The 14,704-nt window shown below is 42.8% G+C and overlaps 1 protein-coding gene across 1 annotated transcript; it reads right to left on the bottom strand.

The window, feature by feature from the left end:
- Positions 1 to 2,352: 2,352 nt before the first annotated feature.
- On the bottom strand, positions 2,353 to 14,006 carry CCNJ (cyclin J). Its single transcript, XM_075258622.1, has 6 exons — positions 13,839 to 14,006; positions 12,383 to 12,492; positions 9,581 to 9,791; positions 5,717 to 6,016; positions 5,461 to 5,620; positions 2,353 to 2,997 (listed from the first exon to the last, which is right to left on the bottom strand). Exons 2-6 carry the CDS (start codon positions 12,449 to 12,451, stop codon positions 2,586 to 2,588), a joined length of 1,152 nt encoding a protein of 383 aa, XP_075114723.1. The 5' UTR covers positions 12,452 to 12,492; positions 13,839 to 14,006; the 3' UTR covers positions 2,353 to 2,585.
- Between the last annotated feature and the right edge of the window lie 698 nt (positions 14,007 to 14,704).

Below are 14,704 nucleotides of genomic sequence, written 5' to 3'. Positions count from 1 at the left end.
GAAAGTGCCCTAATGTCTATCATCATCTGAAAATCAAGGAAAGGGGAAGGAAACAATCAAGCAGATCACACCATTGATGTTGATATTTAGGGCTAGTTCACACGTGGGGCGCCCGCGCGGGTTTTGACACAGCGAGAGACGCGGCGAGCCGCGTCTCTCCCTGGTCAAAACCCGCCTGCCACGACCATTGCGGCTTTCCCCTCCTATGTCGGCTCAAATGAATGAGCCAACACAGGAGGGTGCTGCCGCTAGGCGGAAGCTGTGGTCCAGCATGCCGCGGCTTCCGCCTGAAGAAAGGACATGTCGCTTCTTTTCTTCGCTAGTAGCAGCCCGCCGCTAGTGGAAAGCCCGGCGGTCTGCATAGACCACCATTGTAAAGGGGCGGATTTTGAAGCGAAATCCGCTGTCAAAATCCGCCCCTTTGTCCACGTGTGAACGAGCCCTATGGGGCACGATTTAGTAAAAATGAAAACCAACAAACGATTAGGCAAAGAAAAGGTTTATTAAAAAATCCAAAGTGCATAGCACTCACCCAGAAATCTTTGTTGTGGTTTAATACTCCAACAATTTCTAGACATCCCACTGACCCCCCCACCCCCCAACAATTTGGCTTCTGCATTCAAACATGTAACATGTGGTGGTCAAGCCCTCTCAATGAACAGCTCTTCATGAGCATAGCTTTGGCTATTTTTGTTTCCTCTTAACAATTATGTCTTTGCACAACAAACCTATTATGCTACATAATAAATAAAAAAAAGAAAAGTGAAAAAAAGAAAATTGTAGTGATTTTTGAAGTCAAAATGTTGCCTAAAAAATAATAATAATAATAAAAAAAATTCCAAAAAAGGACTATGTACAGATTCCATATATCTGGATATCAATTCTATTTTTTCTATATTGTTCCCTTTCTTGCCAAAGAACAGCTCCAGTGTTAGTAATTAGTACGTTCTATAGTAGTTGGTGGAAAAAAAAAAAAAAAAAAAAAATGTACAAAATTTTTTTTTTTGAACACATAATAAACAAAAACTATAATATACTAAAAGTCGGGCTCAAAAGTTATTCAAGTTAGGGCAGAGCTTTGAGGTAGTTAAATAAAGACACTTTAGAAGTCCTCAAGCTGGAATGCTATATTCATAAAATGAGGATTCCTTTGTATTTGGGCACTTCTTGAATAATCACAATTATGGGCCTGATGTACAGACACTGACAAAAATAAAAACTGGTTCAAATACCCAAAGACCAATCCGATCTACCCACAATTGTGGCCGTAACCTGTTTGACTTTCATTGTACAAGGCCTTGGATTTTTGTCTCCGCTACTTTCTATACAGGAGGCCCAGGATATCTAAACGAACCGTGTAAACTCTACTAAACTATGATTAAAGAAGCTGAATGGGATTTCCTTTCTACACTACGAAAATAATACCTGTAATAAAATAGAAATATCACATAGCTATACAATATTTGGACAATCGGATAGCAAAAAGTTTGAAAAAAAATTAGCAACTTTTTGCTTGAGACAGTAATTTCCGTAACAGCTGATCCTTACTAAACCTCAATAGCTTTTTTTGCCTAAATTTTCCCGGCCCAATGGCATGACATTAAAGGGGCTTTTTGATCAGACAAGTCATTTGAGCTGCATGGGGTCTGAAATCTGGGACCACTTTTGAGTCCTGGAGGTTCTTGTGTGGTCACCTCTACTGGAGGGGTCAAAAATTGGTTACCGATGTGACTCATAAAACAGGTCTACAAAACCCCCAAATAATGGACTCCAGTTTGGTCATCGTCATTTGGCTTGTCAAGACGTCACACGACACTCTATATCTAATCCTACCTACTGTGTCAAAACCTCGTCTAAAAAGTAACCATAGGGTTGACTCCCAAATTTCACATTTGTTCTTGTAACAGCACACAGTATATATTTGAATATAAGTTACACTACACCGCTACCACATGCGGTTTCGGCAAAAGAATCCAGGGCCGAAAAGCAGCTTACAAAAAAAATGAAAATTTTTGCTGGATAGAAGCAAAATCATATAAAGTTCTAACCCTATGTTAAATAAAACACCAGCAGCACAATGAAGAGTTATATATATTATTTCCCTGAGTTAGTGTGAAAGATTGCCTTTAAAAAAAAATAAAAAATTGAGGTATAATGGAATTTTTAGAGCAACGTTCCAACATTTACCAGTAGAGTAACCGTTCATAAGATAAACTAGCACCAGTTTGTAGTAGGCATGATGCTGGTGATGGGTGAAGTAAAGCTTCTGCGTCTTCACGGATAGGCAACATTTCTACGTATTAACACTATACATCTTCTTCATAACAAAAAACCCCAAAAACGATTCCCTGAAGATTGTGCTGGGTGTCCTAGGCAGTCAGTCCATTCTTTAGCACCATTGAGTGGTTTGGCCAAGGAGTCTCACATTAAAATGAATCTCTGACTTTCTTTGCTCGAGTAACAGATACTTCCACAGGTCTTACATCACTAAAGTAAGGGGTGGAATCCCAAAAACAAAAAGTATGCACTACAGGTTTCACAGTATGTATTGCTCAAGCAGGGCAAGAAGTTACAAGAGGCCTTCATCACCTCTCAAAACACTGAGTGACACAGGAGTAGTGTCCATTCACTGGAAAGTTTCTGTTGTAAGACACCCCTATGCAGGGTTTTACTTCTAGGGGCACGGCGGCTAGCGAAACACTGGCAGCAGTCTGTATGTGCGCCCGGGACTGGACGCTGGAGGTCAGGACAGAGGAGCAGGTCTGAAGAGGGAATGCCGATGTATGGGCTGCAGACACGATCTGCTGACAGCTGGGCTGTTGAGGAGCTGGCTGGTGATGAAACGGCAGCTGGTGTTGGGAATGCAGAAAGTGAGGCATGTGCTGCTGGACGTGGGTTTGTGGTGGGGCAGGGGACTGCGGAAATAGACATGGAGTCGCTGCATGGCTCAGCTGAGATTTGTGCTTGCTGGCTTCCTTCACGTCATTGTCATGGGCACTACATGGAAAAGAAATGGTAAATTAGGAAAGCGTAAAAGTATAATACATATAATGCCCAGGTAAAGACCTGTCCATATAGCTGTATAGGGGACCTCTTATGCCCAGAATATCATTTTAAACTGGAGACAATTCTTACACCGCAAAAAAAACGCCCGAAGAATACAGATACTTTCAACTTATTTATTGGAACCCCCACGGGATGTAAATGCCGTGATTTGCCCGCAGTATTTTACTGTCAGGGCACAGTGAATGGGATTCTCGCGAATCCCATGGTCCCTTTGTGGTACAATCTGCGGTGCAAATGTGCCGCAATTTCCATAACCGGTGCGGCTTTGAAAATCGCAGCATGACAATCATACCAACAGAAACGTCGGCTATTCCCTATTGGTATCATTGTAACAGAAAGGAAACCTCTGCAAACTTTCTGTCTAAAGTGATGTGGGAAGAACCGTGATGCTGCGGCGGTTTTTCCCGCAGCGCTTTTTTTTTTATCCAGGACTTATTCATTGATATCTCATCCCTATTAATAAAAAGAGTCATCCAAAAAATACAGAACTGTGACAGGAGTTAGGAAAAGTGAAACAAAGAAAAAAACCAATCCATACTTACCTGTCCCCGATGCCCCTGCAGCTGTCTAGCAGCACCTGGGGGCTTGTCCCAGCAAAAGACCTCACCACATGTGACCACTGAGGCCAATCAGTGGCCTTAGCAGTCACAGGAATGGACCAGAGTTGTCACAGGTGATGTATTCGAGTGACCACCCGGGTCCTCTCCAGTGATTCAATGGTCACGTGTGGCCAGAATAAGCCCCCGGGTTCCGCTGGACTTGACAGTGGTGGGGGACACTGGAGCACTGGGGACAGGCAAGTATCTGTTTATTTCAGCTTCCCTAGCTTCCTGACACAGTTCTGTATTTCTTGGACAACCACTTTAAAGATTGGCGTGGGTCAAACAACAGCTATTTGAAGAGGCTGCAGTCACTTCAATACTTACCAAGCACAGCACCATACATTTTGGCAACAGCTGTGCTTGGTATCACACCTCACCTTATGTACTGGGATGGGACCAATCCGTGATCAGGTCATGTGTCTAATGAACTTGATGTCCCTTGGCCACGGAAACAGCATTCAGGAATCGCTGCTGCCCCTTCAAATAGGTTATGCACTGAAAGGCTATTCGTCTCTTACCTTTAGATGTGATCTCCGCCGCGCCGTTCCTTAGAAATACCGGTTTTTACCGGTATTCAAATTAGTTCTCTAGCAGCAATGGGGGCGTCCCCACTGCTGCTCGAAAACAGGCTCCAGGACGCCTCTATCTTCTGCTGGATCCTCCCCTTCTTTCTTCAGCGTCACCTCCGACGCCTGCGCATTGGCTTTGTCAGTGAGACACTAGTAGAGCTTACTGCGCATGCGTGCAATTGCGGCGTCGGAACTATGGCCGCGGACATGCGCAGTCAGCTCTACTAGTGTCTCACTGGCAGAGCCAACTGCGCAGGCGTCGGAGGGGACCCCCAAGAAAAAAGGGGAGGATCCAGCAGAAGATAGAGGCAGTTTTCGAGCAGCAGTGGGGACGCCCCCATCGCATTTCCAGCACTGGGGCCCACCCCCATTGCTGCGAGAGAACGAATTTGCATACCGGTAAAAAAACAATATTTCTAAGGAACATCGCGGCGGCAATCACATCTAACGGTAAGAGACGAATAGCCTTTCTAAAGGCTATTCCGACGTCTTATTTACAAAAAAGGGTGTTAATGGTAGAATCCCTTTAAATTCAAAAAATTTTAAATAAATAAATAAAAATCTACACTTGCTAGATTTGCACCAATATTTTCACAATTTCCTATTTATTTTCATATTAAAACAGTCTAAAATTTGCACAAAATTGGTATGCACCATAAACTGCAGCAACCATATAATATACGGTTTTCCTCCTGAATAAAACTATTATCTTAGGGCTTGTTCACACGGGGGGTGGATTTTGACCATAGTTTGACTCTGGGAGCCAAGTCAAAATATGGTCAAAACCCGCCTGCCACGATGTCGCGGCTTCCCCCACCCCGGAGTCGGCCCAAATGAATGGGCCGACGCCGGAGGTTGCGGCTGCCAGGCGGAAGCCGTGGCTCAGCGAGCCGCGGAATCCGCCTGAAGAAAGCGCTGCTCGCTACTTTGAAAAAAAAAAGAACACTAGTGGTCTCCATAGACCACCATTGTAAAGGGGCGGATTATGACGTGGATTCCGCTGTCAAAATCTGCCCCTTTGAACTAGTCCTTAAAATGTTTTACCCTGCGGGGACACAAGATGCAGCATGGGCATGCTATTAATATAAACAGCGGCCTATATAACATATTAGACAATTCTGGGATATATTAAGTGCTTATTAGCAGAGTACAGGCTGCCATATTCTGCAGGCTACAGTCTACAATTTCAATGTATAGCTTCACTTCCCAATCAAGGTACGTACACAAGTAATCTCTCAATGCAAGGCACAAGGACATCCCAGGAGTACGCAGTGAGACGGTGAAATCTGGTAGGCCAGGACGGCATAAGCCGTAAGATCATTCGAGAGGCCGCAATACACGCCGCAGCCACGAGAGATGGAAGGAAAGTTAAAAACATATGATCTGCAAAAGAAAACCAAGAAACAATGGTAAGGCTTCCTTATAAGATTTCTTCTTAGCCTTGGCTGGGCCAACATAAAAGGAGACACAAAGACTCACCTTGCAGAGATACTTCTAAGAAATAGTCTGCATATTTGGCCATGTAAATTTTGGTCTTTTCTAGGCAGATCATGGGCCAGCCATCATGGAGGTCAGTGTCGATCACGGCAATGGACAAGTAGTATTCTATAAAATGGGAAGGAGTTGGGAGGCACAAGTTCCACTGAAATGTTTCCAGCAGCAGAAGCTCCATGTGGAGGAGGTTCTGTTTGGTGAGCACCAGGTTCATGTTGGTCATACATCCCAGACTATTCAGCTGGTCCAGCTTTGGCACGCGGTCTTCCTTATCTTCAAATTTACCTGATTAAGATAAAAGGAAATGAACCATGCATCAAATTTTCTATAGACGTTCTGTAGGGTGGTTGCCCACACACCAAAAGACAATAAGAATACATTTAAGGCTAGGTTAATACCTGCATTGGAGTCACCACCTGAAATCGGTTGACGAAAAAAGACCTTACACAAAGGACTTTATCCTCTGTCGGTCTCAGCCTTAAAAAGACGGACACCCAACAGACCCCATTATAGTCAATGGGGTCCTTTGGAGGTCAGAGTTACTGGTAAGATATATATATGTATGTTACGATTATTATTATTATTTATTTATATAGCACCATTAATTCCATGGTGCTTTACATTTACTATGGCTTCCATTCATAATGTAAGCAAGATGGATGTGCTGGATCCATTGCACTGACCTATGGCAATAGTCCATCAGGGTCCAATGGAAAGCCAAACAATTATAAAGCCAGTCCAAGATGAATGATGGCTGCAAGTGGACTTGGCCAGGCCTTCCTCAACTCAAGTGTCCCTATATATTTTAACGCTGATAACATTTCGATGTACACCTATCCTCTTTCCGAGCTTTTCCCCATAGGCAGATATCCAAGTATTTGTCTCTCCAAGGGCCACAACCATGCCTTCTGCGGCATGTGCCCAACCTAACCTAGAGCAGCACCTATTAGGCCAGGAACAAACATGGCACAGCTACATCAGGTTACCTGCGGTGGAATGGCCAATGGCTAACCAGATACAATGTATAAACAAATCCTATCCACATACTGCAGAAAAACCTGTAGCATGTAGCGTCTTGTGCCCGCAGCAGACTGATATCTTGCTGCGGGTTCAGCACTGTTGTTTACACAGATAAAAGTCATACGAGATGGTTTCGACTGCTTTTTGCAATGGGTGGGTTGACTGTAGGATAATACCCACAGTGGCCCTTAAATCCATGTCCAGGTTCACTCAAGCCAGTATATTTTTGAGCCAAACTTTGACAAAATGACAAAACTGTCACACAGGGACCTTCACATACATCACATTACATTCATATATACTGTACATGTATTGCCGTGTACACGGGCTGATGGGAAAGTAGAATTAATGAATGCTTGGAATACCACCGCCACAAAGTGACCCTTTAAAACTCAATAATAATGAGAAGCAATGACGCCAGATTCCTGATCCAAGCGCTGTACGCCATCATTTATACAGATCAGCGGGTATTACAATGCAGCCACTTTATACATAAAATCACATTATCCAGCAGCTACATGCATACCATTTACAGGCATTACACAAATCCTTCTCTACAGGAGACTACTCCATTCACTGCAAACAGTAACCCCACTGTTACACTGGAGGATAGCAAAGTCATGTAAATCAAGACATGAAAAAGTCCCCGGTGCCAGGCATTGACCATTATTTACAACATATCAGGCATCCAGGACACAGAAACGGTGGAAAAAAATAGAAGGATCGTGAAAAAGATTTATCAAAACAAGGAAAAAGAGGAACAGTCACCCACATTAAGGGTTAGGTGTCTGCATAGAAGCCAATGGAAAGCTGGAATTTTGCAGCCATCGATGACATGTCAGCAAGATTGACAGTCTAAGACCCGGTTTACATCTACGTCGGGTTTCCGGGGAGTCCGCTTGGGCACCTATAGAAACCTGCAGACCTCATAGACTATAATGGGGTCAGTATGGTTTCCACGCGAAAAATGAAGAGAGAAAACTGCTGCTTGCAGGACTTCTCTCCGCATATTTCATGCAGACAGTTGAATGGAATAGCCCGCACGCAGATGTGAACCGGGCCTCAGGGCCATAAAGGTAACGATTACTATAGTGAGGGTTCCCTACATGCTACCAAAACAGCGCCAATTCAGCAAGACAGAAACCACAAGACCTGTAATGCCCAGCATGAACCTTTTTAGCAGTTTGTGCTACATGTGGTGATGATAGACTCACCCTTGCTCCCATGGCATACAGATCAATGTGCCCTCAGTGTCCATGAACTGTCATGAGTTAACCAGTAGAGATGAGCGAACACTGTTCGGATCAGCCGTTCCGAACAGCACGCTCCCATAGAAATGAATGGAAGCACCTGGAACGGCGACCGGCCGCCGGCAAAGTGTACGTGCCAGGCGCTTCCATTCATTTCTATGGGAGCGTGCTGTTTGGAACGGCTGATCCGAACAGTGTTCGCTCATCTCTATTAACCAGTTGTCCTGCCTTGGACCAGTTTGGGATAGGTACCAACTAGTGTGGAGTGAACAGGAATGCGTGTTAGCGGCCGGCAAAGATTCACAGTGCTTAACCCCTTGGTGTTCGGCCGCTTACATGTATTCCTATGGGAGCGAGGAATTTGACGAATAGTTTTGAAAACTATTCACTCAACACTAGTATCAACCACAGAATACAGGGAACACAACACAAGATCTGTTTTTTGTTTTTTTTTTAAATGTAGATTGTGAGCCCCATATAGGGTTCCCAATGTACTTTTTTTCCTATCTGTACATCTTTGTGGTATGGGAGGAAATCCACACAAACACGGGGAGAACATACAAACTCCTTGCAGATGTTGTTCCTGGCAGGATTCGAACCCAGGACTCCAGCGCCACAAGGCTGCAGTGCCAACCACTGAGCCACTGTGTTGCCCCTAAATTTCAACTAGGTCAAAGCATCTTTAAAAGCTACAAATCTAGGCAGCTTAAAAGGGAACCCATCAATTCTATTTGGAACATTTAGGGTATGTTCACACTGAGTTTTTTGCACGCGGATTTTGACGCGGAATCCGCCTGCAAAAACAGCTCCCACTGACTTCGATTTTTTTTTTTTCCCAGCGTCTGCGGCTTGAGACGCGCTCCTGTTTAGACCCATTCATTTGACCTAATGAATGTAAAAACAGCACCTAAAACCTGTAACAAATCTAGCACAATGCATGGACACCAATTTTTGTATAGCACAAATTGAGGCAGAATTCTGAAGATTAGGAAAGAATTTGATTTTTTTTTAAATTTTATTAACAATGTAATTTTGGGCAAATTTGGCGCCCAACAAGTACAGGTCCTGGAGGTGACACTCGCACATTATTATGACTGATATGAGAATGGTAGACTGAGCTGATCTGGATCATATAGTCTCTGAGAACAATGTGAGGATATACATCAGATTAGCACATATACATTCAAGAGCCAATGTTTTATTTCTGGCTTGTTGCCACGAACAGCAATAGCCTCTTAACCCTTGATGTACAGCCAGTAGAGATGAGCGAACACTGTTCGAATCAGCCAATCCGAACAGCACGCTCCCATAGAAATGAATGGAAGCACCTGTGACGCGGACTTTGCCGGCGGCCGGCTGGCGTCACAGGTGCTTCCATTCATTTCTATGGGAGCGTGCTGTTCGGATTGGCTGATCCGAACAGTGTCCACTCATCTGTAACAGCCAGCCATTCATCTGGACTGGAGCCGCATACAAAGGTTTCCAATAATTCACAGGTGATCCAGTTTACCTGCAGCCGATGCAAATCAGGACACAGAACAATAAGAAATGTAACATATATAGGAACAGGCGTTCTTACTTGCTAATAGCAAACAGGAGAGTGACACGATATGCAGCTGTTGGATAGAGATATCGTATCGGTCCATGAACAGGTCCAGCAGGTAGACGGCGAGATGGCGAGCAGTAGGACACAGCTTAAATCGATTGCTGACAATAGCTATCAGGTCCGCAAAGTAGCGCCTTACGTTCAGCTGGGGAGACTGCCCTTTGTAGGTCGGAAGCTTCAATTCCTAAGTAAACAGAGACAGCAGAGATGTAATTTAAGTCTGCAGACAAATGCACAGGATATAAGATCCCAGTCACACACACTTTGTGGAAGAGGAATACAGTGTTATCTGGAAAAGCTACTTGAAGGGGGTTATACCTTTAAGCTTATACACATAGGTTTGTTCACATGTAGTTATTATCTACAGCTGCGACATGTTCAGAGACCACATGTTGCAGAAAAGTTTTCGGAATAACTTGATTCCTTCATCAGGTTGGTATAACACAATATCTGAAGGCAGGCATATTTATACTTTGAGTCAAAGCTAAGACTGGCTTTGAAAGAAATGGGAGATAAAGGAGGCAATTGTACTTCCGCCTAAGGGTGCATTCACACTTCGGATACGCTGACTGATTCTGAACGTTAAAACACTTTCAGAATCAGCGCATATAAAGCACATCCCATTAATTTCAATAGGAGCCGGCATATGAGCGCTCCCCATTGAAATGAATGGGCTGCTTTTTTCTCTATGGGCCCCTTCACACGGCGTAAGTGGTTGGCTCATTCCGAGCCGTACACGCGAGCGCTTCTAAACACTTCCCATTCACTTCAATGGGAGCGCTCGTAGAGAAAAAAGCAGCCCATTCATTTCAATGGGGAGCGCTCGTATGCCGGCTCCCAATGAAATGAATGGGATCTGCTTTATACGCCGCTGATTCTGAACGTGTTTTAAAATCTGTCAGCGTATCCGAAGTGTAAATGCACCCTAAGGCTTTCCTGCCCCCCCTCCTCCCCACAAAAAAATGCAACTCAGCCTTAAAAGGCATGTCCAGTGCTCATGTTAGGTCATCAATAAAAGATCAATATAGATCTGACACCCAGGATGATGGGCGTTTTGAAGCAGCCGCTGAGCTACTGCGAACACCATCAACCCTTCACTGTTTACATAGTGTGAGGATGGTTTCATAGCCCCATGTACTGTTATTACAGCTTTGTCCCATTCACTCCTACGGGACGAGGCTGAAATGACATTGCATGGCCGCTATGAAACAAATGGCGTGCAACGTAAACAGTGAAGCAGTCACGGCATGACACCTTCAAACAGCTGATCAGTGGGGGTCCCAGGTGTTGGACCCTTACTCATCTTTTACAGATGACGTATGCTTAGGATAGGTCATCAATAGTAAAAAAAAACCGAACCCCTCACTTATCTAATACTGATGGCCTACCCTAAGAATAGACTGTAAAAGGCTGGATAACCCTATTAATCCTTATTCCCAAGGGTGATAAGTTGCTGCCCCCAAAAAATAAATAAAAAACAATTTAAAAATCAGTCCTAGGAAGATCACAAGCCTATAATCATCAGGCATTTTATGGTGAGGTTTTGTGCTCTGCCAATATGTGTGAACTTGACGTAAAAGTGGCCATACAAGGGCAGATGTCCCACTGACAGCCAGAGATAAACATTATTAATGCCCCACTTCAAGGGCCTGCCCAGACAAACACAGTGTTTCCCATTGTTATTTCGGGTTCATACCCCGAGTGAATTCAGGATATCGCATTTATAATTAGCTTAGCAAAATTCCTTTCAGGAACGGCCTACAGGGGCAAAACTAAAGCACATACCGAGGACTGTAGGCAAAACTTCTCACACAACACCCTATTGTTTTAGGGTTTTCTTTTAAATGCCTGAAGACTAATAGAGTTGTGCAGATTTTAGACATGACTGAGCCGCGTAGAAAAGTAATTCATCAAATTAATTAACGGGGGTAACCACAGCAACCTAATCCACTCAACCGCGTAGCGGAAGGAATCGAGAGTGGAGGCCCAAAAATATAACAAAAAGTTACAATCGCTATCATGAGCAAGTCACTGGATATATATAAAAAAGGTATGGGGACAAGGACCTGTATACTCTGGACAGAAGAACAAGAGGCCAGGGGTATATAAAGCCTCCACCACCTTGAAGCAGGACACTTGTAGCAACAAAAGAAGCCTTTGCAATTGCTGGCCAGTTTGCTGTTTTTTTGAGGGACAACCCCCAGCGTGCTGTTGAGTAACAAAAGAGATTAAAACCGTGAAAATCTACTTGTGGCAGCACCCCAGAGCCGGATCACAAACTATTTTCCAATACATATGCCCTAAAGGAAACTAAAGGCTCCCTGCTACTTAACACTGGAGTGTGAACTGAGACATGGGGAAGTAACCAGCTGGCCTCAACTCAGACACAGCTAGGAGACTTGTGAGACAATAAAACACCAAGGATCTTCCCTTCAGCAATATAATTTACACAAGGCAGAGGCCGCTGTCAACCTATCTGCCTGGATTACTGACCTTCTGTAGAATGGGTGGAAAGAAAAGAAATACAAATACTAGGGATTAAAAATATATAGGAAACCTGTCAAAAATAAGAAAAAATAAGAAAAAATAAATAAATAAAACTGCTTGACTCATAATATTTATTGTCTGTGTGTGTAATATTTTATTAGGAGACTTTAGATTGTATATAACTTACTAAAAGATATATATATATATATATATATATATATATATATATAATAAAACAAAGATCAGAGAAAAAAAAAAAAAAAAAAAAGCACCGGATATTCTACTTACTTTATACCGAAGAGCCTGATGGATGTCTGCAGCAAGCTGTCCTTTCCACCACAACCCTTCAAGCTCCATTTCATGGAAAATCAACACAGTAAAAGGCAGAATAACCTGGTCTGCAAGAACAAGACACTAAGTCTTTATTTCCTTATATATCTCTTTGCAAAATGAATTTAACACCCTACTCAACCCAACTTTACATACAAAGAGCCCCCTAAAGTGAGAACTGCTAAATTAAGTAAAAAAAAAAAAAAATCTTCCCAGCCTTATTTGCACTTAATTAAAATCCCACCAAAGGGGGTTTAACCCTTCACACTCTTAAAGTGATTCCAAAGTCCCAGACTGCTGCTCACACCTGCAAATCTAATTAACTTTTTAATAGTATCTGTGCTTATCAAAGGTGGATTTAAAACTGAAAATTTCCAAAAAAAAAAAACAAACACCCCACCATTTTAGTGAAAAAGGTTTTTTTTTAAAAAAAAAAAAAAAAAAAAAAAAAAAAAAGTGATCAGTACTATGGAAAAGAAAGAATTCAAGTGTGTGTGGTGTATTATATATAATGTATTAGTGAATGAGTTAACACATCAATTCTTATTAATAAACATAAAAACGATACAAATACAACTAATAACTAGAACCATACTTGTAGGAAACTTTAAAAACTATAATTACATTAAAAGGGAAAAAATACAATATTATAACAAAGCTACAAAAGAGAGGTTTACAAAAAAAATACCAAACATAACTAAATATAGTAGTTTAGTATCAATTATTTCCACATTACTAAGAATAGTGATGTCTTTAGGGTAAGAATATATATATATTATATATATATATATTTTTTTTTTTGTTTACTACAAATATTACCAAGTTAGACTCTTGCAAATAAAAATCTTACAAATAAATAAAGCAACTAAATTAATGAATTGGAAGTCTAAATTATTTGAGCTTTTATTAAAGTTAGGGGAAGGAAAAACTATCCCAAAAATTAGAAAGGTAAATAAAAATTATATATATATATATATATATATATATATATATATATATATATATATATATATATATTTGATATATGTAGAAGATGCATAAGTTAAAAAAGACATTTGATATTTCTAAGTCATAAGTAAGTGACCCCAAGATTGGATCCTATATTATAATACAAGACTGAAATATGGAGATTAGTATAGTAACAGGTTAACCCTTCATGCATACAAAGTCCAGACATGTTAATAAATATAATTGCAATATAAATCACATCGCATCTTAGTAAATGAGTGGCAGCCCTGCAGAGCTTTATAATCGCAGGTCCCTGCAGTGAGTCCATGTGTGATCCTGATCTCTATACATGTCTATGGACATTCCTCACTGAGGACGCTGCAGCCAACAAAGCCCCATCCTCAGCCCCTATCAGACCCCGTACAAGTTGCCCATAAAGTCCCTGAACATCCCTCCATCCACCGACCTTAGTCAGTGCTCAGGTCCTGGACGCTGTTCACACTCCAAGCTCATCGCTCGTCTCCTGTAAGCTAGACTCCCCGTTCAGCTCCCCGCCGCTGCCCGGCCTCGGCCATTAACAATCGGCCAGGATCTCTCCATCCATTGTTAAAGGGCCGAGAGCTATGGAGTGTATACAAAGGGTCGTGACTAGAATGGAGTTGCTCCTGGTAGGTATGATGTCACAGGAAGGGGCGTGACCTCTCAAATGAGGGCGGGGTTTCGGCAATCACTGCTCGGTGCTGTATAGAGGAAGCCGAGCACATGGAGCTGGAGAAGAGAAAGCAGAGGGGATTGTAGCGTGGTAATGGAGGATGGAAGGGGAGAGGGAGGTTTGTTCTACATGAGACGGCATGTTGGATGAGGGGAGAGAGTGATGTAGTTACATGGGGCTGCATGTTGGGTGAGGCTGAGGGGAGAGAGTGATGTAGTTACATGGGACTGCATGTTGGATGAGGCTGAGGGGAGAGTGATGTACTTACATGGGACTGCATGTTGGATGAGGCTGAGGGAAGGAGTGATGTAGTTACATGGGACTGCACGTTGGATGAGGCTGAGGGGAGAGAGTGATGTAGTTACATGGGACTGCACGTTGGATGAGGCTGAGGGGAGAGAGTGATGTAGTTACATGGAACTGCACGTTGGATGAGGCTGAGGGGAGAGAGTGATGTAGTTACATGGGACTGCACGTTGGATGAGGCTGAGGGGAGAGAGTGATGTAGTTACATGGGACTGCACGTTGGATGAGGCTGAGGGGAGAGAGTGATGTAGTTACATGGGACTGCACTTTGGATGAGTCTGAGGGGAGAGAGTGATGTAGTTACATGGAACTGC

The sequence above is a fragment of the Leptodactylus fuscus genome, chromosome 10, assembly GCF_031893055.1.
Source record: "Leptodactylus fuscus isolate aLepFus1 chromosome 10, aLepFus1.hap2, whole genome shotgun sequence".
NCBI lineage: Eukaryota > Metazoa > Chordata > Amphibia > Anura > Leptodactylidae > Leptodactylus > Leptodactylus fuscus.
The sequence above is the reverse complement of the archived record's forward strand: the minus strand, read 5'-3'. Positions and strand labels throughout refer to the sequence as shown.

What these genes read in the sequence shown, in the direction of transcription:
- CCNJ (XM_075258622.1), bottom strand. Translation starts at nt 12,451, where the DNA reads ATGGAGCTTGAAGGGTTGTGGTGGAAAGGACAGCTTGCTGCAGACATC. An exon ending in CTTAGAAGTATCTCTGCAAG is followed by an intron (nt 5,621 to 5,716) that starts GTGAGTCTTTGT and finishes TTTCTTTTGCAG; the next exon opens with ATCATATGTTTTTAACTTTC. An exon ending in TGCATTGAGAGATTACTTGT is followed by an intron (nt 2,998 to 5,460) that starts GTACGTACCTTG and finishes TTTTCCATGTAG; the next exon opens with TGCCCATGACAATGACGTGA.